The 27,124-nt window shown below is 38.7% G+C and overlaps 1 protein-coding gene across 2 annotated transcripts in view; it reads left to right on the top strand.

Annotated features, from left to right (window-relative positions):
• Window positions 1-27,124, top strand: part of TDRD7 (tudor domain containing 7) — a 36,946-nt gene continuing 9,822 nt past the window's right edge. Inside the window, exons 1-8 of one of the 2 annotated variants that reach the window (XM_025176219.2) lie at window positions 1-57; window positions 5,566-5,778; window positions 8,822-8,963; window positions 9,800-10,001; window positions 15,830-15,915; window positions 17,926-18,143; window positions 20,242-20,813; window positions 26,718-26,904. In XM_025176219.2, the coding sequence (XP_025031987.1) occupies window positions 5,572-5,778; window positions 8,822-8,963; window positions 9,800-10,001; window positions 15,830-15,915; window positions 17,926-18,143; window positions 20,242-20,813; window positions 26,718-26,904 (1,614 nt within the window). In that variant the 5' untranslated portion in view covers window positions 1-57; window positions 5,566-5,571. Of the gene's footprint in view, window positions 58-3,447; window positions 3,714-5,565; window positions 5,779-8,821; window positions 8,964-9,799; window positions 10,002-15,829; window positions 15,916-17,925; window positions 18,144-20,241; window positions 20,814-26,717; window positions 26,905-27,124 lie in introns of those variants that run through there. The other variant, XM_007443124.4, reaches the window with a different exon arrangement.

Raw genomic sequence — 27,124 nt, 5'->3', positions numbered from 1 at the left:
AAGAAACATTACTATTTCCCCAATATAGCCAGGAAGGAAGAGAGGTGACTCTCCAAGGTAAGATATTGAGGATGTGGGTGGGACAATTCTGAAAGAAAATAAACGTCTGGAATAGCTGGAAAAGGTCAACCTGGTTAAGACTTTTCAAATAAAGAACACGTTGAGACTGTTTTGTCTGAAAGTGTAGACACTGAATATTCTGTGGCTCTGTGAATTCTAGCAAAATTATTTTTTATAATAACTTTATTAAATTTTAAAACAAAGATAAAAACTAACAAGAACTAATAAGAAAAAGAGTGGAAAAAAAGAAAGAATAAAGAGAAATGAGAACAGAAGTGCAGAAAGATAAAAAAACAAATACAGAAAAAGAATGACTTCCAACTTCTTTTACAGCAGATATAAGTAAAACTTACATTTGCTCTAGTATTACAACGTAATGTGCATTTTTTCTGTCATCTGTTAATTTTACTAATCATCAAATCCATATATCATAATTTCATTTTTTTTCTGTTTTCCACAAAAAGTCCAGACTTTTTTTTGCTTCCAATTAGCATTAAAATTAGTCAATGCCTTTTCTCTAATCAAAGCTGTCAATTTTGCCATCTCAGCTAGCTCCATCAACTTTACCATCTATTCTTCCATTGTAGGTAATATTGAGTCTTTCCCCCTTTGAGCATATAAAAGTCTTGCTGTGTATAAAAACAAAGATCCATGAGATTTTTTCCAATTGTTATCCATCAGCCCAAAAGAAATGTCTCTGGTTTTTGATTGTATATTAATCTTCAAAATCTTCTTAATTAATATATATATTTGAGTCCAAATTTTTTTAGCTTTTTTACATGACCACCAAAGATGATAAAAAGTCCCTTCTTGTTCACATTTCCAACATATAATTGAAATCCCTTTGTACCTTTTTGACAATCTTTTCAGTGACAGATACCATCGATACATCATTTTATAAAAATTCTCTTTAAGATTATAACATAATGTAAATATCAACCCTTTCATCCACAAATTTTCCCATTGTTCCATTTGTATATTATATCCAAAAATTGTAGCCCATTTTATCATACAGTGTTTAACTTGTTCATCTTCTGTTTCAAGTCTCAACAGAAGTTTATACATTTTAGCAAATTCTAGCAAAATTATTGTAGTTGAATGATTGCTATCAATCTAGCAATGCTACACAGTCTGGATATAGGTGTGCTAACTAATACTTTTAACAAGGGACATCCATTTAATCCACTATGGCCAATGGCAGGATAATTTATTATGATTGATTCACTAGTTGGGGGTCACATACACTATGTGAGAACTGCTTTGAAGAGGCATTATTTTGATGAGGGTTTTTTTAGGTTTTTTTTATCCCACCTTTATTATTTTATATAAATAACTCAAGGTGGTGAACATATCTAATATTCCTTCCTCCTGTTTTCCCCACAACAACCACCCTGTGAGGTGAGCTGGGCTGAGAGAGAGTGCCTGGCCCAAAGTCACCCAGCCAGTTTTCATGCCTAAGGTGGGACTAGAACACATGGTCTCCTGGTTTCTAGCCTGCTGCCTTAACACTTTTAATTAAAAAAAAAAAAATTTTTTTTAAAGGGTTTTACTGTTATTTTAATACATTCTGGTTTAATGTTTTTATTGTAAACTGCTTTGAGACTTTGGTAAAGGTTGGTATAAAAATTAAGAATAAATGAGCACATAATTCTCATGAGGGCCAGTTTGATGTAGTGGTCAAAGGCAGCAGGCTAGAAACCGGGAGCCCATGAGTTCTAGTCCTGTCTTTGGCACAATAACTGGCTGGGTGACTTTGGGCCAGTCACTTTCTCTCGTAGTCCTAGGAAGCAGGCAATGGCAGATCATTTCTGAAAACACTGTCAAGAAAACTGCAGGGCCTGCAAGACTGATTCAAAGGCACACACCAAATTCAACTCATAAATCTAGCTAAAACAGTTTCATTATTGGGCTTTTGGCCTTCTTTATAAAAGATCAGGACTGATAGGATTTTTCTTTTTTCTTTTTTTGGCTGCAGTACAGACGTTCTGCAGATCTTTCAATTGTTCCTCTTCATTGGGGAATCCATAATGCTTTGCCCATCTCTTGCCTCTCCCCCAAATGAGAAAAGAGCCTGGCAAGTGAAACCAGAACCCAAGTTCCTGAAACAGCTTCTCCCTAGATGTTCAATGATTCCCATGGGAGGAGATGGGACTTTTTCCTATCCTGATGACATCCAGAACACAGTGAGGTGAGCTCCAGCCCATAGGTCTGATCCTCTCTCCATTCAGACTATGCTCAATGCCACTTTCGTTGCTTCAGAAACAAGTAGGGTTCCTGTTCACTTTGGATATTGCATTATCAAAAACACATGGACTTCTTATGACAGCAAGGCTGGAGTTAGGGTCTCAGGTGGTCATACCTTCCTCCTTCCGTCTTGAACTCCCATCAAGCAAATCTGAAAGCCCAAATTGGTTGTTTATATAGGAATCTTCCCTTCCGGAACATCTAGAGGCTCAAATCATGGTCCAAACACAGGATTTGTTCAGTAAATAAGCAATAGTGCATCAAGGAGAGGGAGATAAAATTACAGATAAAACTGATTCAAACTACCTCCCAAGTTCTAGGAGGGCCCTTAGTATTGCTGACAGTTAATATGCCATGTGGTAGCATCAGCTCTTTACTTTATAACTTTACACATAAGAGTAGGGGGCAAACTCACTAGAACTGAGCCAAGAACTTTATCATGTTGGTTAAAGAAGCAAAATTACTTCATAGCAGCACAATTAAGTTTATCCTCCCCTCCCTTATTGAGCTTGATTTATGACGCTTCCTGAAGAGCAGCACTGGAGAAAGCAAAAGCTCATGTGCTATTTTAAAAACTGAGTGTTGTGTGAAGGTATTCAAGTTCCAGTGTAGTTTGCTTTTTTTCAACAACAGCTTTTTAAAAAATAAACAATGCTTAGTTAAAAAGGTGGTTGACTATTTGGTGGATCAGTGTCCTGCGCTAACTAAATCAGTGTGATAGCTTTTGGTTTAATGGAGTATGCAAACCCAGCTAATATGGAAAAACACTGCTTGGCATGTTGTGTGAACGGAGCCAGTAGTCATATAGGGAGTTAGAGTCTTCTTCTTAGCACTTGGGAAAAAAGCATCTCACACCCGATCGAGACCCGCACAAATTATATCCCACGCGCTTTATTAGTGGCCAGAAATCAATTTGGGGTTCCAATGAAGTAAACATGGACAGAGAAAAGCCCTCCCAAATCCCCAGGGTAAGCAGGCTTCAGGAATGCGCCTGATTGGGGGAGGCAAGCATAGTTACAGCTAATCAGCTACAAGCTGCCGATTAAAAAGACCCTAATCCTATTGGTGGCCTTCACGTGTTGGAGGTCGAGGGCGTGGTCGGTTGCCGGAGCCGGGGCTAGTGCGCAGGTGCGGACGTTTCATTACGTTGACTCGCCGTTCTCAGCCTTCGGCTCCGCGGCGAGGCTGGAAAGTGCCGCCGCTTTGTAGCGGAGGAGCAGAAGGAGAGGTTGGGGGGGAGGGTCGCCGACCCGGGAGCGCCGCTGAGGACCGGGGGAGCGGCGCCCGTGGTCCGACCTGCGTCCGGGCCGGCGGGCCACGGGAGGTCGGAGCGCCGAGGGAAGGAGATTGCAAGGGGAGCCGCCCTCTCCGCGCCGAGTTGGGACCCTGCGGGGTGGCCCTGGGAATTGGTGAGCGGAGCCGCACCTCCTTGCCTTGGCCCGGGCGCGGCCGTCTTGTGCAGAAGGGCTGCGGGATCTGCCTGGAGCCGGCCGAAGTACAGCTTTTGTAATGAAAAATCGCTGCGACGGCGTCTAGTGCCTGTCGGGCTCAACTAACCCAACCCTGGCTGGGAGTGAAAAAAATTTCGCCCCTTCGATTCCGTGGGGGCAGAAGGACATCCCTGCGCAACTCTGCATCAGGGATCCCTGGAACCTAAAATACTACCTCGAGGTTTTGGGTTATACCTTATATATCCGTGTTCAAAATAATTATTAACATAAATACTCTTTAAAGTTCTATTCTCCGTTTCTCATCTCTACCCTGTTTTCCTTCTAGCAATCATTGGTGGTACTTGTGGGGAAAGTTGGGAAGGAGAGATGAGCATTTTCATTTTTGCTGCTGCCAGAGATCACTTTTAACATTTATTTTTCCTCCCTTTCTTTCTCACTCCCTTCATGCCATGTTTTTTATATTCCAACCTGCCTCTTGTTCTTCCAGCTTCATTGCTTTGATTTTTGGCGAAAGAATGATGCCTGTGGCTTATTTTTATTCATATTTCCAAGGGGGGAATTAATAAATAAGCTTACTTTGAAGCTTATACCTTGCATTATTGTTAAAACACAAGATGTGTAATATAAATATGAAACAAAATCAGTGTAAGAAAATGCTAATGGGTGTGCTTGCGGGAATGGTTACTGTCTGATAAATGTTGACAATCCCTGGATAATTTTATTTTGTCTTTGATGTTAAAGTTGTCTTGTGAATGTCAGCATTTATTGTCAGCTTGTCTGATAAGCAAGACCATATGCCACACTGAAATGTGATGAATGATTATATTTGTCAATATTGCTAGTCTTGCAGATGGATTTTTTCTCTAATTTCTAGTGGTGTAGCTTTTAGTTTTGGTTCATCTTGCAAATCCATTTAGAATTACTACATTTTATATACATGCCAGTGTTAACAGTCCCTTGAAGACTCACTCTTATGTGAGATGTAGTAATGTCTTGTAATCCCAAACTACCATTGGGTAGAAAGAGCCTCTGGATCATGGGCTTTCCTTCTCTTTGCAGCATGGAGGCAAATTAACAAAAAGCATTTGCTTCTGTTTTAAAGCAGATTGTTTAGTCTTAACCTTGGATTAATGAATTAAGATACTTAGAAAATTGGAGTTTTCCCCTAAAGTTTGAGGTTAACTACAATCCTGGATTTGGGCATGATTCAGCATTTGATACGTAAATGAACTGAATGTGCCAAGGAAACAATGAAAGATATCTGCATTCTTGTTCTGTGTATTTTCACAAGATCTATATGTGCTGAACTCTTCTACATGTGCACATGGGGAAGTTGCTTTTGAAGATATTCTATATTTAAAAAGTTAAGAGCAGTAATGAAAACTGCTTGTCTCTCTCAACACATGCACGATAGTGGTGTTGCTATAATGATACATAGGGAGATTGGCTGCAGAATATGGTTCTCAAGGATGTAGCATCAGTTGAAATTCAAAATAATTGTGTGGAACAGATGCTGATATTTTATCTGTGTTTTAGGAAAACTATTATTGGTTTCACTGGTTAATTTCTGTTGATTTTCCTTCAAAGGCTGATGTATGCAAGTTATCCTTTTCAACAGTCCTGTACAATATTTTTGTTTTCAGATGCTTAGTCATTATGAAATAGCTAACGCATTTTCCTAGTGTGATTGGGTATTTAGTTTTAAATTTTGGATACACTAACATTGAATTTCTTGCATATTAATGCTCCAGATCCACAATGCTTGCTGACTTCCATCTAAAATTCAAGTATAATTACTTTTCTATTGCAGGTAAAAATGCAGGAAGCAGATCTAGTAGCAAAAATGCTTCGAGCTGTTCTCCAGTCTCATAAAACTGGAGTACCCTTTTCCCGTTTGCAAGGGGAATATAAATCTTTAACTGGAGATTGGATTCCTTTTAAGCAGTTGGGACATGCTACATTAGAGGGATATGTGAAGAGTATTCCTGGAGTTGTTAGGACTGAAATTGGCAAAAGTGGTGAGGTGAGATATCCTTGCTTTATAATTAAACTATACGTAAATGTGCAATGGTTGTAAACATCCCACTAACTAAAACTTGTTAGTGTTGAATTTTGATTATTTTAACACAAAACAAAGCCTATATCTAGGCCTTTGCGGATAGTCACTTGGAGGTGCTTACCATTTCAGTTACCATTCTTGAGTAGTTTACGTGGTGGGGTGACTATATTGTAGTCTTTATTTTGCTTGTTTGTAATACATATACAAAGATTCATCTGAGCCTTTTGAGCACTGCCTCCAAAACCTGAGAGTGTGTATGTCTTAAAGGTAATAACAGTAATAATATATTAAACTTGCATGCTGCTTGACTCTCAGCGACTCTGGGTGGCTCACAGCAATCAAAGAAATTACAATAAAATCAATAAAAGTAAAAAGATGGCAAGTGCAATAAAGCAAGGGGACTTGCTCTCCCTTGCCAAAGGCCTGGTGAAGAACCATGTCTTCATGGCTCTTCTAAACAACAGCAGAGTGGGGGCCATCTGGATCTTGGGGGGGAACCTCGTTGTAGAGGGCAGGTGCTGCTACAGAGAAGGCATGCTTCCATGGTCCTGTAGATGACATTGTTTAATCGAAGGAACCTGGAGCATGCCAACCCTGCAGAATCAAATTGGCTGGGCAGTTATGGGAGACAAGCAGTCCCTCAAGTAACCATGCCCTATGCAGGATAGGGCTTTATAGGTAACAACCAACACCTTGAATCCCACCCAGAAGCAAACTGGCAACCAATGCAGATCGCGAAGCAGAGGTGTTACATGGACGTACTGAAGCATGGCCATTACTGCTCGCACCACCGCATTCTGGACTAGTTAAAACTTCTTTTGGTCTTCACGGGAAGCACATTGCAGTAGTCAAGCTATGAGGTGACTAGGGCATGAGTGACTGAAGGGCGCCATGATCTAGGAAAGGATGCAACAGGCTCACCAGATGGAGTTGTGTAAAGGCTTTTCTGGCCACAGCTGACACCTGCTCTTCTAGCAGGAGCTGTGAGTCCAGGAGGACCCCCAGATTGTGTACCAACTTTGAAGGGGAAGTACTACCCCATCCAAGGTCACAGATGGAATATCCCCAGACCTGGATGGCCCAAACACAACCTCCAAGCATTGGGACAGAACCTTACCAAGACTCTTGGCTGGCCCTGGGTCGAAAGATATAATTAGGTATCATCAGCATACTGATGACACTGAGCCCCAAGCCAATGGATGACCTCACCCAGCAGTTTCATGTAGATATGGAAAAGGTGGGGAGAAAGAGTAGAGCCCTGCAGCACCCCACACAAGAAGGACCTAGGGAGCGATCTCTCCCTCCAACCAACACCCACTGGAACCAGCCCTGGAGAAAAGAGAATGACTGTAAAATAGTGCTTCCAATCCCTAACCCATGGAGCCAGCTCAGTAGAATATTGTAGTTGATGGTATCAAAAGCTGCTGAGAGGTCAGTGAGCACAAGGATGGATGCACCACCACCATCCTGACTCTGCCACAGGTCATCAAGCATGACCAAAGGTGTCTAGGTACTAAATCCCAGCCTAAAACCTGACTGAAATGGGTCTAGATAATCCATTTCTTCTGAGAGTCTCCTCAGCTGCAGACTGACCATCTTCTCAACAACCTTTGGCGAAAAGGGAAGGTTGGAGACCTGTCGGTAGTTGTCAAAAACCGTTGGGTCCAGGGATGGCCTCTTTTGAGGCAAGAGGTACCACCCCTTTCATCAGGGAGGCTGACACAATAGACTGGATCCGACCGTGGGTCACCACCTTGGCTGCTTTTATGTTCTTGGAGGGGCTCGGATCCAGTAAACTGGTGGCTGTCCACTTCCTTGGGAGTTGCTGGCTCCAAAAGCCTCTCAGATCATACCTATAGACCATGCGCCAGGCATCTCAGCCTGCTCTGCCCAGTCAGAGTCCAAATTGGAGCAAATCTGAGTGACTTGATCCACCAGATAGCCTGAATAATCCTCACAGTAGCCCAATAGATGTTTGGAAGGACCTTTCCTACCCAACAGGGACAGAAAGAAGGGAGGAACCCCAACACACAGAAGTTCAACACACACTCCCCCCAACAGGGTAGGTGCCCTAATGATGACACAGATTGAAAGGCCCAGGCCAGCCAGATTCCCAAGGCCAACTTTGGAGGGCTGGGGCTGGGGGTGGGGGGCGCAAAAGGCTAGGTCCACCAAGGCTGCACAGGCAGCAAAGTTCACCACACCAGCTGTCCTTCACTGAGATGCCAGTTTCAAGGCCCTCACTGGGCCTATATAGGCCTTATTGGGATTCCTCTTGGGCCCAGAACCCAGGTCTGGGTTGTGGCCCCAAACTCACAACTGGTGCCAGCTTCCGCAGTCCAGATGCACCATCTCTGGGCTCCACCGCTGCCACCATCCAGGGTCCAAGAGCTGCCAGACTCTCACCCCCTGCTCAACCCTCTGCATCTTCCGCAGCCACCAGGTCTTGCATCAGCTCCTCAGCTGCATCTCCAATTTTTCCTTCTCTCTTTGCAGCCTCCAGCAGCCTTTGCAGCCTCAGAGGCCTCGTATGTCTCCAGGGCTTTGTGATGGGCTAGAGAGCTAGTAAATACTGTACTGGGTTCCCCCACTAGCTCAGTGGTTGTGTGGGCCAGCCAAATTGACTCCCCCCCAAAAAACCATACAGAAACAAAGAGAGCATCCACACCAACCCCTCCTCAGCACACAACCCATCCAATCACCATCTTAAAAAATAAGTACTGCTAGCTTGTATGATCCATGGGTTGAAGACCATGTTTCTAAATGGCACTGAAGAGCATAAAACACAGTACCTAAGGGTGCCCCATATTTTCTGCTCTGGGCATTAATATTGCTGTAATCTGTACAGCTGTGACAGATGTGTAGATGTATGCTAAGCTTGCTTTAGCATATTGCAAGCCAATGCAAAGAAGGTGTGGAATGGCTTATAATGAATGAATGTCTCCCATAGCTAGGAATGTATAAAGCTGTTAATGCATAACCATCTGTTTCTTTCCACATCGCGCAGGTGATTTGCCATGCTGTTGTTTGCCAGGAGACTGCAAGAATTGCTCAGCTTGTAGCCTGCCAGAGAACTTCCAAAAGAAAATCAAAGCGGCAAGTGAATTGCCAGATGAGGCTGAAAAAAACAACTCCCCTCGCGTCAGTAGGTAAGCTTGTCAGTTGCAAAACACCATGCTAGAGCACACTGAATGAATCAGCTACTTGCTAATCACTGGCAGAGCTTTTCTAATTTCTGCTGAGTGCAGTTAACTCTGCATAAACTTGGACAAATCACACGCCCCTCACAGCTGCATGGTAAAGTCCCAAATGTTGGAAAGAAAAGGAAGATCTGTGCCTATAATGTCATAATCTATTTCATAGTTCAGCCTCTAATTTCATATTCCATTATGTCTACAATTTCGTAGTCTGTTAAGTTACATTCTTTAGTATTTAATTATGTTCTGAAATGTAGATTTCTTAAATAATTGGGTATATTTCTTCCAAAATGACTATCATGTAAGCCCATGGACTGCATACACTCCTCTGCCCTGTCTATTCTCCAGGGATTTTTCTCCCTGCTAAAATTGAGTGGCAAATCGGCATTTTTCAACAGAGCAAACTTTAGCTTTTAAAAAAAAAACAAATTAAAGATTATATTGGATGTCTGTTTCTATGGGACATGCACACAAAGGTCAAAATGTTTCAACTTTGCTTACTCAGTGACATCACTGTGTTGCTTGGACTTGGCCCTTGTTGCCTGTGGAACTCTGTGTGTCTGTGTGTCTGTCTATCAGATCACCCAAGCTGGAAGAGATTATAGAATCCTGATATAAGCAAGTAATGTTAAAATTGATTATGCATTTAGATACCAAGTGTTTATCTAAAATGTCTTTGCTTGTCAGATTCTCAGCTTTTTGGTAAATTAATCTACTGAAATGCTTCCTAGTCATAGGTAAATAAAAAATGAGACTTAGGATGTTGTGTCTATTTTGTTGTATTTTAGGCAAGCCAAAGGACACTCTGAGAAAACCTGGATTCATGAGTTTTTCAGAAGAGGTTAAGAGGGGTCCAGTCCCATTGCTGAGAGGCAAAGGAAGCTATGCTGTTGTTAAGCCTAGTATGAACCCTGCACCATATACTTTATCCCCTGAATTTGGGATGGCTGTACCTAATGAAATACAAGGACATGTGACCATGATGAATAGGTTAGAAAACTTGTCAATGGTTGTTGTAATGATATTTTAGAACTCTGTGTTTCCTTAGGATGAAATTGCTTTTTAATGGTATAAACAGGTGTTCCAAGTATAAACTTCAGTGATAAGTAAAAATAGTACAGGAATTATAGACCAATGGGGTTCCTTGTTTTCCATTAGAGATGGGGAAGTTCATAGCAGGAAATAATGGGAAAAGATAAGAAAAAATGCCAGCCAGAGGAAGAAAAGGAAGGTCGGTATAATGGAAAAACGTAGGGAAAAGAGAAATTGTATGATCAGACTTTTTTAAATTTTTTGTTTGAGATACATAGTGTCATGTGGAGGATTACTTCACAATATTTTCTTTGATAGTGATGATAAAATACTTTTTAGTGTTCTCTTTTAAACTTGTTACAGTTTATACCATGGCATAAATAGAGCTATAGTTTAAAACAAGTTGTCTAAGCAGGTAATGTTCTTGGTCCCAAGTAATCAAGCATATTCTTTCTGATGGTAATGTTTTAGTGTAACACGTGAATTGTGTCACTTTTCACTTCATATATCTATCAGAGAAAATAAATTGACAGATGTCAAAATTAAACACCCATAGTCAAGAAATAAATGTGGAAAAGCAGAGAAACTTCCTAATTTATACAGGCCTTTAGTTTTCAGTGGTCTGGTTTAGAATTAGAATTTGCTATGATCTGAAAGGAGAGCCAGTTTGGTGTAGCGGTTAAGGCAGCTGGCTAGAAACCGGGAGACCATGAGTTCTAGTCCTGCCTGAGGCATGTGAAGCCCGCCAGGTGATCTTGGGCCGTCATTCTTTCTTAGTCCTAGGAAGAAAATGGCAAACCATTTCTGAAGATCTTGCCAAGAAAACTACAGGGACTTGTCCAGGCAGTGGCCAAAAATCAAGACTGACTTGAAAGCGCATGCGCGCATGCACACATGCACACACACACACACACACACACAAAAATGATCTGAAAGGCCCATGAGAGAAGTAAGGTTGAGTTATGCTAGCAAAATAGGCAACTGATTTTCTCTACATATCAAGCGATACCTGCAGCCAACATTTCTTCATGTTTATTCATAAGCAGATGTTACTTATCCCAATTACTTTAATACAGACTAGCCTTACCATGAATGTTAATTTCAAATTTAATGCTGCTGATTAGATAAATTAGCATATTACTATTTCCAGAGATGTTTCTCCAAAAACAACATACATTTATTTTGTATAACATTAAAGGTATACAGTCTAAGTCTGAATAATTTATTAGCTTTTTAATAGCAATGATATGAACTTGCTTTTTTCTTCTGTGTTTCTGATTCAGAGACTAAAACATTGAACATACTTGTTCTTGAATAAAGTGAAGGCACTGATAATAAAGAGTTCTAACTTACTACATACAATGTATTTATATTTTTAAAGTAAATTGAGGTTTGTCACAATACTTATGCATTTGCTTTTAAATTTCTATTTTTTACTGTAAGTGGAGAGAGCTGTTTTGATAGACTTTTATTTATATAAACTGTACCTTTCTAAGCCATAAAGTTTAAACTGTACATCTCTAAACCAGGAACAAAAATTAACATGTGGGAATTCTTTCTGCAATACCAGGAGAAAATTAATGTTAAATTTAGGTATCCTTAGCTTCTCTGCAGTTGTTATACTACTTGAATAATTTAGATTGAAGAGGGAAAAAAATCCCCTTACATCTAAAGTGGGGAGTACTATGATTTCAGAATTGGCAGTAGACCATTTTTAAAGTTAGACAAAACTGAATTGGCATGTTTTTTTGTAACTGTGCACACACCATTTAAGGAAAAAGGACATGAGCTTTATGCCAAATGTTTAGTGATCTAGTAGTATTCTCCCCTTCGCCCTTTCACAGTCTACAAAATCAAAATTGACAAGCTCAGCTGCTGTGCCATCACTTTTCCATGTATTGTTTGCTGCTGCTCTGGATCATCAAATGATGATACAGATAGACCAGCAAAGACTGTTGTTGTGACTGGATTTTTCAGACTAGTTCATATTGCCTTGTTAATCCTCCTGTTGTGCTTTTAGGAAAATGGTGCTTTCAAACTAATATATTAGTATTATTGTTTGTGAGTCCTTTTTAGTTGAAAGTGTCAGACCTTTGAGGTAGGCCAGCTTGTTTCTGTCTCATTGTATATTAAACAAAATCAAGGCAGGGTAATTTGGGTTTTTTCCTTATGCTTCCTTCTATCTCTGGACTGTGTAATCTCTTATTCAAGTTCCTCCTTAACAGTACATTCCTTCCTCCTTTAAAGCCTCTGTCATAACTTCCCAAGGTCAGGTCTTAATTCCTTTGCAGAGAAGCTATTTTAGGTGGAGAGTGTATCTCCCATAGTCATTGTGATTTAGATATGAATAGAAATAATACGGAAGAAGGGAGGTTATGTGATAATCATGGAACACCATGTTTCAAACACAAAATAATTTGTATTTTCAGCTTTCCAAAGTAGGGAGTCCATCGTTGCCCTTTTTTCCCATATAAACACAAAGATAGCTGTGGATAGTTAGTAACTGTAAATCTAGCTTGTTCTTTTCCCCATCTTGCCTGAAATGACTTTGGGGGATTGGCCACTAGTAGGGGAAGGCAGTGTATCTAGCCTTGGAAAGTAGCCTATAATGAAATTCTTCGCTATACAACAAACCTAAAGGGACAAGATGCATTGTTGGTTCATGAAAACATTCTGAACTTCTAGTTCTCCAGAACTCTTCAAGCTCTATATTAAGCAAAACAGGAAAGTGGGGATTCAGTAGAAGAAAAGAAGAGCTGATGCCCAAAGTCCGAATATGGTCACGGTTTTAGGATGGTGTGCAAAAGAAAACAGTAGATTAAAAAAAATCTTCTTAAATCTACTGTAAGACACCCCCCCCCTCAATTCTGGGATTATTAGGACCAACTGAAATTAAACACAAAATTGATACAGTTTTGATTGGTCCCAATAGATATTGCTCAGCTATGGATTTGGATTGAATTGGAATATTTTCTGCTAAGTGCTGTGTAAATTCTACGTTACACCAAGAACTGCAGGGGCAATGGAAGTAGTAGTAATGACTAGTTACCCCATCTGTGAAAATATGAAATGCTGTGGTTGTCTGAATGAGATTTGTGTTATACAGTACATTTTTAAAACTGCTAGCCCTTATATTTTCAAAATAGGAGATCACCCAATGTTAATCACCTTCTGTAGTCCTCCAGAAGATTGGGAGGTTGAATAGTGGCTCATGACCCCTCAAACGCTGCCCATCCATGATAGACTTAATATTTTGGTTACTGTTTACCAGTAATACATAATTTTTTTTATATAGTAATTTAAAATAATTTTATTAAAAATACAAACTAATACAAACTAAAAAAAGAATAAAAAGAAAAAATAGAAGGTGCAGAAAAGAAAAAGAAAGAAAAAATAGAAAAGAAAAAAATAAGAATATAGTAAAAAGAAAAATGTATAAAGAAATGACTTCCCCCTTCATCACAAGAAGTATAAACGATTTTAATAACATCACCTTCTCTTAAAGTAGAACAAATTATCTATTCTTCTCATATCCTATCTCTTATCTATAAACAAATCCTTAAAACCTTGTCATTTCAGTCCTGATGTCAGCAAAAGTTCATTAAGGGTTACCAGAAATAACAACATATCTATTTTAACCTTGATCACATAAACCAACTTTATATTCCTTCCTTTTACTTTTAACAATCTTGATCTTTAGAACCTTCAAATAATGTCCTAGAACTTTATTTCTTTTCATTTTTTCTTGTCCCTTTTCACAAAATTCTTCAACGTTTTAACAAGCCTTTTTTGTAAATCCAATATAGGAAAATTATCCAGGTCACTGTCTAGGTTTGTTATTTGTATATCCCTTTTCATTATTAAGACATCAGCTGGTTTCTTTTGTATATCCAGTGTAACATCTTTTTCTTTGTGATTCTTGTAGCCTGTCACTTTCAGATCAGTCTCAATCTTGTCAGGTAAAACTTGTTCCTCTTCCATAACTTCTTTGAAATACAGTCTATCTATAGAGGCAGACACTCCTGAAATTAACTTCTGGGTCCATTGTTCAAAAATATCCTTCAATATGTCCAACGTTAACATATTTTGCTTCATTCTGTATTTGTAAGTTGAGTTTGAGTGTTCTTCTTTAACTGTAATCTTTAGTTCCTTCTAATTTCCTCTAGTGTCCAATTTTTAAAGTCTTATTATGTTTTTTTTAAGAATTCAGAACAAAAGCATTTTCCCACGGGAAAGATTCTGTATAATTAATTCCAAAATCTTATTTCAAATTTATCTGGACTCTTAGTCTGTTTGTAACTTTCTAAAATCAAAGTTTTAATCTTTTGCTGCTTATTCCAAAAAAAAAAAATTTTTTTTTTTAAAGTTCTTAAACTTGTATTTAAAACTTCTTTTTCTAAGGACTGAAGGAAACTCAGCCAGTGTTGTAAAACCTAGCTGAAAAGCAGTTAACAAGCAATTTCTGAAAGTTATTAGAAAAGGAAATATGTGAACTCAGTGTCCTTTCAAAGGTGCTGACTGTGGTTTGAGCAAGGTGGCTACTCCCTCATCTCCCAGTGCTGAAAACCTGCTGGAGACTGCTGTCTTGCAGTCTCCTCAGGAGGAGCAGCTGTCTGGAGCACTTATAGGCAATCTTAAGTCCTCTCCTTGTCCAGAGAGGAAGTATGGAAGAGCTGGTCTACTTCCCGGCTCTTCATTCCATCATGGTTGTCGGCTCCGCTTTTCATGGAGCTAGTCCACCATTTCTTCCATGGAAATCCCAGCAATATATAAATTCGCAAATAGGAAAATATTTGTCAGGAATGAATAAATGAATGAATTTGTCAGAATTATTGGTGGTTTCACTGTGATACATAATGTTTGCTGTAAGAAGCTTCAAAGATGAAACTGGCAAGTAATAGCTATTGCTTATGCTATGGGTCTGGTAGTTCTAACAATTAGCAGCAGCCCAGGAATTTCATTATAACGTGGCCATTATAATTTCATTATAATGGCCATGATCCCCACTTCCCAGTCTTTTCCTAATTTACAGATGTTGGAGTTGTTACTGCAGCTGCTGGGTGTTTTAATAGCCCTGTTTCTGCAAAGACAAGCAACTGTAGAGTCTTTTTGGCTTCTTTTCTGAGTGGGCTGTTCAGTCATTGAACCATGCAGTGGACAAGGCCATTCATGAAACAGCCTTTTCCTGAAAGCCCAAAGGGCTATTATATCCTCTAATGTTAGAAGCTAGTGAGGTCTGCACAGATAGAGGATTCTGTGGTTGTTGGACTTGCAAAAAAGGACTTTCTGAAAACAGATGGGCACAAGTTTAACTTTCCTCACGAGCAGTTTCAGTTGCATTGAGATTCGGTAGCTATGAATGCATGATGTGGCTGTGAAGGTGGTGCAAGGAAACAAAACCTGCAAAAGAAAATAGAAGCTAGGCACAGAAAATAATCAGCCTTCATTGATTTATGCTAGATTCTTTATTTAGGCTGCGTGTAGATGAGCCTGTTCCAGTGTACCTAATTTTTCATTTATTTTTTTTTGTTTTGCCCAGTTTGTTTATGTATATTTGTTTTTATGTTTATTTTACCACAAATTTATGTGGATTTCCTACAGAAAAGAGTTTACTTTCAGTTGCCCAGCATAACTTGTATGGAATAAAATAGTTCCATTTTATGTAATAGGGTAACAACCGCTACATTTGAAAACAAGAATGCAGGTAGAGAGTCTATGTGGTATATGGATTGTTTAGCTGGAGTTTTTAGAAAATGAAAATCTGAGTCTTTGCTTTGGGTTTTTAGGCCTGAGAGAAGACTTATGGTTCCACCAAGGTTTCAAAAAGAGATTCAAGTTCATCTGACAAGAAATGTGCCTTTGGATATTAACGGTATGTTATTAGAGGTCCACATTTTAATGGTTGGCTGTGAAGCTAATTCTCACTTTCTGATAGTTGGGAAGCTATTGCTAATGTGTACTGCACCTGTCTACCAAATAGTAAAAGTATAGTTCTAATTCATGCTTTATCTAGGTAAGTTAATATATAAAAGGATAACGTATCAGTTGATGTGCAAGTTCTCTGCCTGAGACTACGATTCTAAGCTAGATGGGCAAATAAAAGTTTGTATGTTATTGTAAGCCATGACTTATCACAATTGCTAGATCCATACAGTACATTAAGCCAAAGGAATTCTGGCTTATCACCTAATGAGTTTTTTATATAAATAATAAAATAAAACCCCGTTATGGATAGCTACAACTATTATATTCTGAACCAAAACAAGGGCAAATTGCTTATGGTTCTGTTTCTTGGCTTTTTACCATTCTTCCTGGAAGTTTAAGACAGTTCAATTTCCTGTGTAAGTATGTAACTGAAAGCAATTTAGGTCACACCAGATTTATTCCCTCTACCCACCAAAAAAAAAAAAAAAAAGGTTTGGGCAGTCAGGTTGCCAGATAGATGACAAGATGTTGGGTATTTTAGAAGCCAAGAACTTCATGCTACCTGATTTAGTTCCTGTTGGTTATACTAGCTTCCTAGTACATGGGATTTGAAAAGGCTATTTTATGAGTATTTGTTTTTTCCTTTCCAACTTTGATTCTATGGGGATGCTTAATATGGATTCCTGCGCTGAGCAGAAGATTGAGCACCATGGCTTGAGTGACTTATTTCAGTCATATGGCTCTAAGTGTCATGAAACCTGTGTTAACATTTTAAGATCTTGCATAGAATTAATGAAAGCAGTTGCATTTGTTTGTATTGATTAGTGATTAAATCCATAACTTTGTAAGGAAATGAGAAATATTTCATACAGATCATAGTCATAGATTTAAAAAGTAGGTCTCTGTTCAGAAAGAAGAGAAAATGTATGATGTTTTAAACTTCAAAAGCTTCTAACTTCAGCTGAATTGGATGAGATTCAGTTTTGAGTAAACAAGAATAGGGTCAACCTGTAAAACAAATGAAGCCTTTCTTTCCCAAAGATTCTTCAGTCAGTTATTGTGAAATGTTTGCATTTCTTCAGCGGTGGTTAAAAGAATTAACACTGTGAAATCTTTGCTTGCTGAATTCACACCAACTTCTAAACTGTTGGTTGGAACCTCAACGAAGAATTAGAAGTTCCAACCTAGCTCTGTAAGGCTGCTTTCCTTGTTTGTTTTTAAATATATGATTTTTTTCACCATTTCGGTAAGAGTTTGATAACTTACCAAACTAAATGTATTTTCACAATCTAAACTGTGATCTAAAAGGCTTGCAGGCAAAAATAGAGAGGTTGCATTCAGTTAAGCATTCCCCCTTCAATCTTCCATCATCTCATGATTAATTTGGAATTTGTGTTTGTTTTGATTAACAGTATTTAAACATCCTCCTACTTTCTGTTACCTTTACATTTTTACAGTTATGAGCTTACCTTCAAAACAGTGTAGGTGAAGCAAATCTGGACTAACTCAGCAGCACCAACACATTCCTTCCTGTTAGCCCCTAAAGAAAAAGCTTTTGCTATAGCAGGGAAGAAACAGTTACGATGACAGTTGCATATATATTAATGGGTCTGTATGTAAACACCAATAGCCGACTTTACTTTAAAGTCTGCAACATAGTGGTGCTTTGTAGGAGTATCTTAACAGGTGAAAAAAATTCACTATTTTTATTAATTGAGTATTTATATAAGCTTTTTAATTTTTTTTTTAAACTTGCAATTGTTGGTTTTAAAGATTTCTTTATCATTCCCCCCCCAAAGAAAATGTAATTATTACAATTTCTATAATAAATTAAGCCTTGGTTTAATTGTGGTTTATTAAAAGAAATACACTGTGGCTCATTTTTAGATTATTAATAGTTTTAATCATTGTTCCTTTAAAAATAAGTATATTCAAGAATATGTGTTTGCTTTTGCAGAAAATGTAAAAGAACCAAGACAATTAATACAACCAGTCCCCCCTCGTAACTCAAATACTGATATAACTGAGATTCAGAAAAGAATAAAAGACATCATAAACCGATTCAGCAATGGAATATGGTTATCGAAGATACCACACTTGTACAGAGAGGCATATGATGAGGACTTTAATACAACTTTGCTGGCACAGTTTGAATACTGGCCTCATGTTTGCGTGGTAGGTACCAATTTTATCAGAGCAGATAAAATGATTTGTAGGCTAATTTTCTGATTTGAATGTATGTTTTAAATTTTCAAGTAAAAATCTACAAGCTGGTTTACTTGGAAATCAGAATTTAAAATCAGCATGTAAAAGCCTAGACAGCCTCAGCTAAATTAGGATTATCAAAGTGCTGAAGCTTGTCTATGAATAGGACTATATAGAATTCCACTCTTAATAGGATAAAATTGTTCCTGAGGGCTTCCTGCTGAACTCAGAATATAATAAATGATCTCATGTTTTAGAATCCTGGAAGTATCACTATATCTCAGCAAAATCAGCCATTGAGCCCCTATATCTGATGTGTTCTTATATATGCCTCCCATCTGAGCTCAACAGTGTTCTTAATTCTCAAATTATGAAGATTTTTTTATTCTGTCAAACAGCATGACTACTCAGGCAAAATCTTTTTGTCCATGTTCGCTCACAGGTAAACCACACGTGATTCAGTGGAAATTCCTGGAAATGGGTGTAGAGAGGATTGCCACCCTAAATATAGTTATTTAATATCTGTGCATGTGATCAAAGGGACAGTAGAAAATTTGTATCCCTAGGCAGCTCTAACTTTGCAGATCAAATGGCAATATAGACTGAAGAACAAAAGATTTTATAGGTTGTGCTACTAGGCTTTATTTAAGCCCCTAATTAGGCTTGGGTTACAAGTGGCCATATCCAGCACCATAGAGGATGAGCATTTGTAGATGAGAACTTCTGTGTTTGGAAAAGCTATTTGCCTTGGGATGTACAGCCTTGCATTATCAGATTCCTGCTTGTAGTTAGGGCTAAGACTGAGAATTATCTGCTCCGATAGGGCTTCAATTGTAAAGTAATATACTAATTATGGCCAGAAATAAATTGGGAAATTGTTTTAAAAACAATTTTTAAATAATATTTTAAACATTTTTTTCTGTATTAACAGTCTACTGGAATGTACTGTAACTTGAAGATCGCATTCTCGCATGGACAGTCTGTTGGGGCTTTTTTTCAACTTACTCTAATTCTAAACGTATTTCCAAATGTTTGTACACAGTGTTAACCATTTTTAAAATATCCATTAAAAAGTCAGTGATACCCATAGGTCAGGTTTCTGTAGCCTGGTGCTCTCCAGATGTGTTGTCTTTTGGTTCCCAAAATTCCTAGCCAGAATGGCATTTGGGCACATCCACTCATAATTACGAGAGTTGCTGTCCAATACTTACAGGGACCATGGTTGTAATAGACTGCCATAGTTGCATGAAAAGTAGAAGGTTCAGCCAGTCAAAATAAATGGTTTGGATTGGAAAGATTTACCTGAATATAATCAAAAGAGGTAAGTGATTGTAGGCAGCCTTTTCTCACAAGTTTATATATTAGGCTTACATTAGGCTGCTCCAAGACTGAGCACGCTAGACCTCTGAGCAGGAATAGGTTGAAAAGCAGTATACAACAACAACAAACTTCTTTAGACATTGGGGAACAGCCATGATGGATATAAAGTTTTACCCTATAGGAGGGAACAAATACACCCCCATGTACCCCAAAATGTTGCTGAAATAACCAAAATTACAATAATTTTGTAATTGGTTTAAGACAAAGATCAGGGCCTATTGGATATCTAGGGGAATGCTGTTCCAGAGAAGGGGGCAACAGCTGAGAAGGCCCAACCTTCTAGATGGGTTGGGGCCCCGGGGGAGATTTTTCTTCCAGATCTGAAAGGCTGGCAGAGACTCTTGGGAGAAGATGGTCCTGTAGATGTGTAGGTCTTGAAACATGCATGCTTCACTTGCCTAGAAGTTTAAAATCTTTTATTAAACTAAGCACACGATTGAAAACGTGCTAGGGAAGTGTACATCTATCCTCTGTTTGGCTGATCACTTCAAATATGTTTTATATAAGGTGAAATGGCAAGTTTAATTGGAGGTGGTAAGAAAAAAAGTGTTTGAAGAAAGATGAGTAACAGCAGTGTTTGGAACCGGAGGCTTGATCAACTTCTGATCAATGAGCTTGAACAGTAGCATTGAACTTAAGCATTTTAGTCATTGTGTCTTTTTTTATAACTCCTTCTCTTCTTTCAAAGGCAGAGAAGGTATGTTCTGGTGGCCAAAGAGATGTACTTCTCTATCCTTCTGGGAAAATGCATCACCCAGGAAAGGATATTTCAGGCCAAGAAAGAAAGCCTCAGCCTCCATTAATAAAACAAAGTCCAGGAACTAAAGCTGCTACGCTCCATGGAGACTTCAAGCAAAACATTGCAGCTATCTTGATAAAATATTCTAGTGGTCTTTGGGCTAATGCACTCCCCAAAGTATATGAAGATACATACAAAGCAGCATTGCCTCAGAATCTTCTGGACAACCTTGACTTACTTTCAGAAATATGTACAGTCAATTACATTTCTGAAAATCCAAAGAAGGCAATTCTGTATGCAAAGCCAAAACAGCACACAGAGAAGAACCTGAATATTATTGCTGAGAACACCACACGTGAAGTCTTACCAAGACCAGCTGAGCAACAGTCTATTAAGGCAAAGCAGGAATCCCAGGAGGATGATTTGGAAAGTATTCCTGTACCTCCTTTAATTATCCCAGCAGAAACATCACCATCTGTGTTGGTAGTGGAGCTAAATTCTACAAATGAAGTTGTTGTTAGGTAAGTTTATAAACCTCTCTTTGATATTTCTCTGGTGCATGGAGTTGCTAAAAATCATAGGTAAGAATGGGAAACATCTCAGTTTGAACAATTCCAGGGGTATATCCTGTTGTGTTTTCCCTCTGTTTATAGAAGGTTCTTTACTTCAGTAGATTCTTCCTTGGATCATAGAAGGGATTTTCACAACACCCTGGAATTCTCTGCACTTCCCCCATCCCCTTTCTAAATTTATTCCAGTGCATTGGACATCCTTTGGAATAGCGAAAAAGAATGCAAATGGAAATGTAGCATTTCCATGAATGGGAACCAGTTTGGTGCAGTGGTGAAGGTGCTGGCCTAGAAACCAGGAAACTGAATTCTAGACCTCCCTTAGGCATGAAAGCCAGTTGGGTTACGTTGGGCCAGTTGCGTGCTCTCAGCCCAACCCACCTCCCAGGGTTGTTGTGGGGAAAATAGGACTCAGGAATATTAGGTATGTTCGCCACCTTGAGTTATATATAAAAAAGGTGGGATAAAAATCTAATAATAATTTGAAAAATTTGCAGTATCAGGGAATTTCCATTCACTTTTAAGACTTCAAAGAGATTCAGCTGCATACTAGGACTGGACATGCTTCAAAAAAGTTTTGGAAGAAGCATTTCAGACCTTACATGAACACAGAATTCCTTTTCTGTTAGTTAAAGCAGCCTGTCTTGTCACACAAGCTCTTTTAAGACTAGCATTAAAGAAGTGCAGTTCATTAAAGCAGCAGCATCTTTTTTTCAAGTTCAGATGGATATCTGAAAAAAGACATGAAATCTAAAACATTCCTGTATTATTTTTGAAACATATCAAACCTTTATTACTGTTGTGAGGTCAGAAGGTTTTTGAAACATACTCAGCCCCACTGGACACAATCTGTAAAGTTTTAATTATATTTTTTTTTCAGAATAATCATGTTAAAATTCTGACAAGATAGTCCTTTGTAAATTGATTCAACAGTACAGTAAGTCTGAAATAGGTGTAAAATTGGACCTGAATTTATTTGTATTAAGCATGTTAAAGCCCATTGCTATTAAAGCCCATGTTTTAAAACTAGGATCAACTATAAGTGCGAAATTAAAAGTTTCATTTCTGTGTGAAAGAAAGAGGGAGAGAACAATATTCTGAGAATGACTCGACAAGTCAGAAATAGATATACAATTTAGGAGACTTATTCTGTAAATCACAATGATTATGTTTTTTTGATCTCCAATTATTATACTACTATATTCGTATAGTATATACTATATTGGTATAGTTTCAAACTTTTACTATACTAATATAGTTTCAAACTATATAGTTTATTATATTATATATATATTATTAATATAATATATCTTAGTATGATGATATGCTAATATATTAATATTCTCCTAGTTTATTGCTAATAATCAGCATACTACTAATATGTGAATATATTAATGCCATATTAATATAATTTGACCTATATTTGAACCAACTAAATAAAAAGGGCAGTTTAATTGAAGGAAAAATTGTCCAGCATCCATCCTGTTTTGCTTCCAAGAAAATTATAGATCCTTGTTAAAATGCAGTCTTACCCATCTTTATTCAGAAGTTTTGCTTTGTTTCAAAACATCCTTACTTTCATGTTCATGTCATAAATAGGCACATAGTACAAAAGGCATATAGACTGCATAAGCATTACATAAAGGCTCTAATTTGAAATCAAACTATTTTTAATAAACTGATGAATATGTACATTTCCTGGCTAACTATATATATTACAGTTTCCTGCTTTATTTACTGCATATTGTTGTTATTTTTATTTAGGCACTGCCCAACTGCTAGCAACTCTGGGTAGCTCACAGTATAGCAAAACGGAATAAAAATTAAATAACAATGCAAAATGAATAAACAAGATGGAAATCTGGCCACTCAACAACAACCACAGCAAAACCCACCTACACAACACATACCACAAGGAGCTCCATCTTCCCTACCCCCAACACCTGGGAGAACCGCCAAGCCTTTAAAACCTTTTGAACACCATAGGTTGGGAGCCACATGGATCTTGGGGGGCTTATTCCAGAGAGCAAGTTCCATGACAGAAAAGGCACGCTTTCTGGGTCCCAAAATATGGCACTGTTTAAGAGATCTGGCTTGCATCAATTCTCTTAGCCTGTATCAGCCAGGCAGAAACCATGGGAGATAGGCAGTCCCTCAAATAACCTGGGCCTATGTTATGTAGTAACCAGCATCTTGAATTGCACCCAGAAGCATAATAATAACCAGTTCAGCTTGTGAAGCAGAGGTGTAATAAAGGAGTACTGAGACTTGCTCACCACCTCCCACACCGCTGCATTCTAGACCACATGAAGCTTCCAAGCAGTCTTCAAGGGCAGCCCTGTATAGAGCACACTGCAGTAGTCAAGCTCTGAGGTGACTGTCTGAAAGGCCTACCAATCTAGGAAGGGGTGCAACTGGGACACCAGACGGAGCTATGTAAACGCATTTTTGGCCACAACTGCCACTGAATTATGAGTCCAAGAAGACCCCTAGCTTTTGCACTACTCTTGAATGGCAAGTACTACCCCATTCAAGGTTAGAGATGGAAAATCTCCAGATCTACAGTGGGGCAAAAAAGTATTTAGTCAGCCACCAATTGTGCAAGTTCTCCCACTTAAAAAGATGAGAGAGGCCTGTAATTTTCATCATAGGTATACCTCAACTATGAGAGACAAAATGAGAAAAAAAATCCAGAAAATCACGTCTGATTTTTAAAGAATTTATTTGCAAATCATGGTGGAAAATAAGTATTTGGTCACCTACAAACAAGCAAGATGTCTGGCTCTCACAGACCTTCTTTAAGAGGCTCCTCTGTCCTCCACTCGTTACCTGTAGTAATGGCACCTGTTTGACCTTGTTATCAGTATAAAAGACACCTGTCCACAACCTCAAACAGTCACACTCCAAACTCCACTATGGCCAAGACCAAAGAGCTGTCGAAGGACACCAGAAACAAAATTGTAGACCTGTACCAGGCTGGGAAGACTGAATCTGCAATAGGCAAGCAGCTTGGTGTGAAGAAATCAACTGTGGGAGCAATAATTAGAAAATGGAAGACATATAAGACCACTGATAATCTCCCTTGATCTGGGGCTCCATTCAAGATCTCACCCCGTGGGGTCAAAATGATCACAAGAAGGGTGAGCAAAAATCCCAGAACCACACGGGGGGACCTAGTGAATGACCTGCAGAGAGCTGGGACCAAAGTAACAAAGGCTACCACCAGTAACACACTATGCCGCCAGGGACTCAAATCCTGCAGTGCCAGACGTGTCCCCCTGCTTAAGCCAGTACATGTCTGGGCCCGTCTGAAGTTTGCTAGAGAGCATTTGGATGATCCAGAAGAGGATTGGGAGAATGTCATATGGTCAGATGAAACCAAAGTAGAATGTTTTGGTCTAAACTCAGCTCGTCATGTTTGGAGGAGAGAGAATGCTGAGTTGCATCCAAAGAACACCATACCTACTGTGAAGCATGGGGGTGGAAACATCATGCTTTGGGGCTGTTTTTCTGCAAAGGGACCAGGACGACTGATCCGTGTAAAGGAAAGAATGAATGGGGCCATGTATCGTGAGATTTTGAGTGAACACCTCCTTCCATCAGCAAGGGCATTGAAGATGAAACGTGGCTGGGTCTTTCAGCACGACAATGATCCCAAACAGACCGCCCGGGCAATGAAGGAGTGGCTTCGTAAGAAGCATTTCAAGGTCCTGGAGTGGCCTAGCCAGTCTCCAGATCTCAACCCCATGGAAAACCTTTGGAGGGAGTTGAAAGTCCGTGTTGCCCAGCGACAGCCCCAAAACATCACTGCTCTAGAGGAGATCTGCATGGAGGAATGGGCCAAAATACCAGCAACAGTGTGTGAAAACCTTGTGAAGACTTACAGAAAACATTTGACCTCTGTCATTGCCAACAAAGGATATTTAACAAAGTATTGAGATGAACTTTTGATATTGACCAAATACTTATTTTCCACCATGATTTGCAAATAAATTCTTTAAAAATCAGACAACGTGATTTTCTGGATTTTTTTCCCCCATTTTGTCTCTCTCAGTTGAGGTATACCTATGATGAAAATTACAGGCCTCTCTCATCTTTTTAAGTGGGAGAACTTGCACAATTGGTGGCTGACTAAATACTTTTTTGCCCCACTGTAGATGGCCCCTAATATCCACAGCTACTCGCTGTTGGTAGGATGAAGTTGAAGCCAGTTGAATGTTGTATTAGGTAATCTAACCAAATTAGCGAAGCAAATATTTTCTTGAATATTATACACATGCTAGTTTATTGTAACTGATGAGCATTCCAGATTATGCAGTGCTGCGTGTATGTCGTTATTAGGGGAGGTAGATCATGACACTCTCATACCAGAGATATATCCCTCATCAAAATCAACAAATTGTGGGATCTACTGAGGGCTAAGTACATAAGATTATAGGGTTAAACTCTGATTATCCTGAATTGCTATTTTTATGATTACTGAGAGTATATGTTACAATTTACTATTAACATTTCTGTAACCTTATTCCAACTGTCCATCAGAAGCTGTTCAAAGCAGCTAATAAAAAACATAAAGAGAAACATACTAATACATTTAAAGCCGTAATATGTTTTTACCATACAATACATAAACTGACATGTTATTTCATTTGGCTGTACGTGCCATCATAAGTCCCCAAATCTGAAAATAATAATTATATATTGGTCCACAGATTATATAAATAATACAATTGTTTTTAACGCTGTTGCATTTGCAAAACTGAAAGCATAAAAAATCAGCTAAGCTTGTATCACCAAGCTGCCACAATTTCAGCAAAGAATCAAAATGCAACAGATTGAAAGCTTCCTCTATGGCAGTGTTGTCCAAACTTGGCCACTTTAAGATGAGTGGACTTCAACTCCCAGAATTCTCCAGCCAGCATGGCTGGCTGGGGAATTCTGGGAGTTGAAGTCCACTCATCTTAAAGTGGCCAAGTTTGGACAACACTGCTCTGTGGCTTCATCTGTCAGCAGTTCTACTGCCGGAGGAGGAAGCATCCTGATCCTGTCCAACTCGCTTAGTTTTCCTCTTTGGAAATGTACTCATGATTTACTCCTTTTGTAATTCTGAGCAATGAGAGTTACACCCAAGCAATGCGTATAAATAATTAAAATAGCTGTTCGTTCTTCCTCATTAGTAATAAACCGCCTTCATCCACCAGTAGCTGTACATCTGATGCTGTAAATCTTTTTTTCCTTGATAGGGTTTTTTCATTTACCTTATCATTACAGCAAGCACCAGCGTAATAAGAGGTCTTTCCTTCAGATAACATCTAATTATGAATTCCAATTGGATGCTTTAGGTAACTGTTTTGGTAGGTGGTATTTAAACGTCACCAAGCCACCTTTTTTTCTAGAGTTTTTTTTAATAAGCTAGTTGCACCTCTGTTGAAATCTCTGCCATTTTATTTCCAATCTCTGGTGGCAGACTGCATTACATAGCTTTCATAAGTCACTTTCTCTCTGAACAAAGGCCTTGAATTACAGGGAATAAGTACAAAAAGTGCTTTATATAAAATATAAGTTTAATATGTATTTTTATTAGACTTCAGCTGATGCATCTGTATGGAGTTCTCTCATTCCAAAAGAGTTTGCGTAATAAAATGAAGGTATTGTTTGTTTTGAAATATATTTTGGGATCAGAACTTTTTTTAATTTAAAAAGTGATGCATTTAAAAACTCACTCATATACTAAAAAGCACAGTAAACACATTCCATAGTTCAGTTGCATTCACTTGAGAATATTAACCCTTTAGCTGCTCCAGTGTTTCCTCGTTACTGATTTCTATTAACTTGTGTCAAACTGAAATCCCATAGATATGTGGGGGCAAACTATTCTGCTGCCCAGGAGTCAATGGAAGATGAGATGAAAGATTGGTACTGTCGGAATTCCTCACTTTTGCAAATCCAGTCTCCTCGAGTTGGACAGGTCGTTGCTGTGCTTGCAGAAGAAGACACTTGGCTGCGGGCACAGATTGTTTCAACAGAGGGCAATAGAATAAAGGCAAGTGCAAAACGTTCTGTAGTGAAAATGATATAAAAGTTGGATGCTGGTCCCAAATTTTATTCCAATCAATTCTTTTATTGTTTTAGCCACCATGATTATTTCTAAAAATCAAAGTGTGTGGTTAAAAATACTCCAATCAAGGAATTTGCTTGGTAAAATTCTATTAAGGCAAACAGCCATAGGTATAGCAGTAGAATTGTTTATTCTTGCCTTCCTG

This window comes from Python bivittatus, unplaced genomic scaffold (genome assembly GCF_059951505.1).
Source record: "Python bivittatus isolate LINGU-HERP-01145 unplaced genomic scaffold, Pbiv_v1 ctg000520_np1212, whole genome shotgun sequence".
Taxonomy (NCBI): Eukaryota; Metazoa; Chordata; class Lepidosauria; order Squamata; family Pythonidae; genus Python; species Python bivittatus.
The sequence above is the reverse complement of the archived record's forward strand: the minus strand, read 5'-3'. Positions and strand labels throughout refer to the sequence as shown.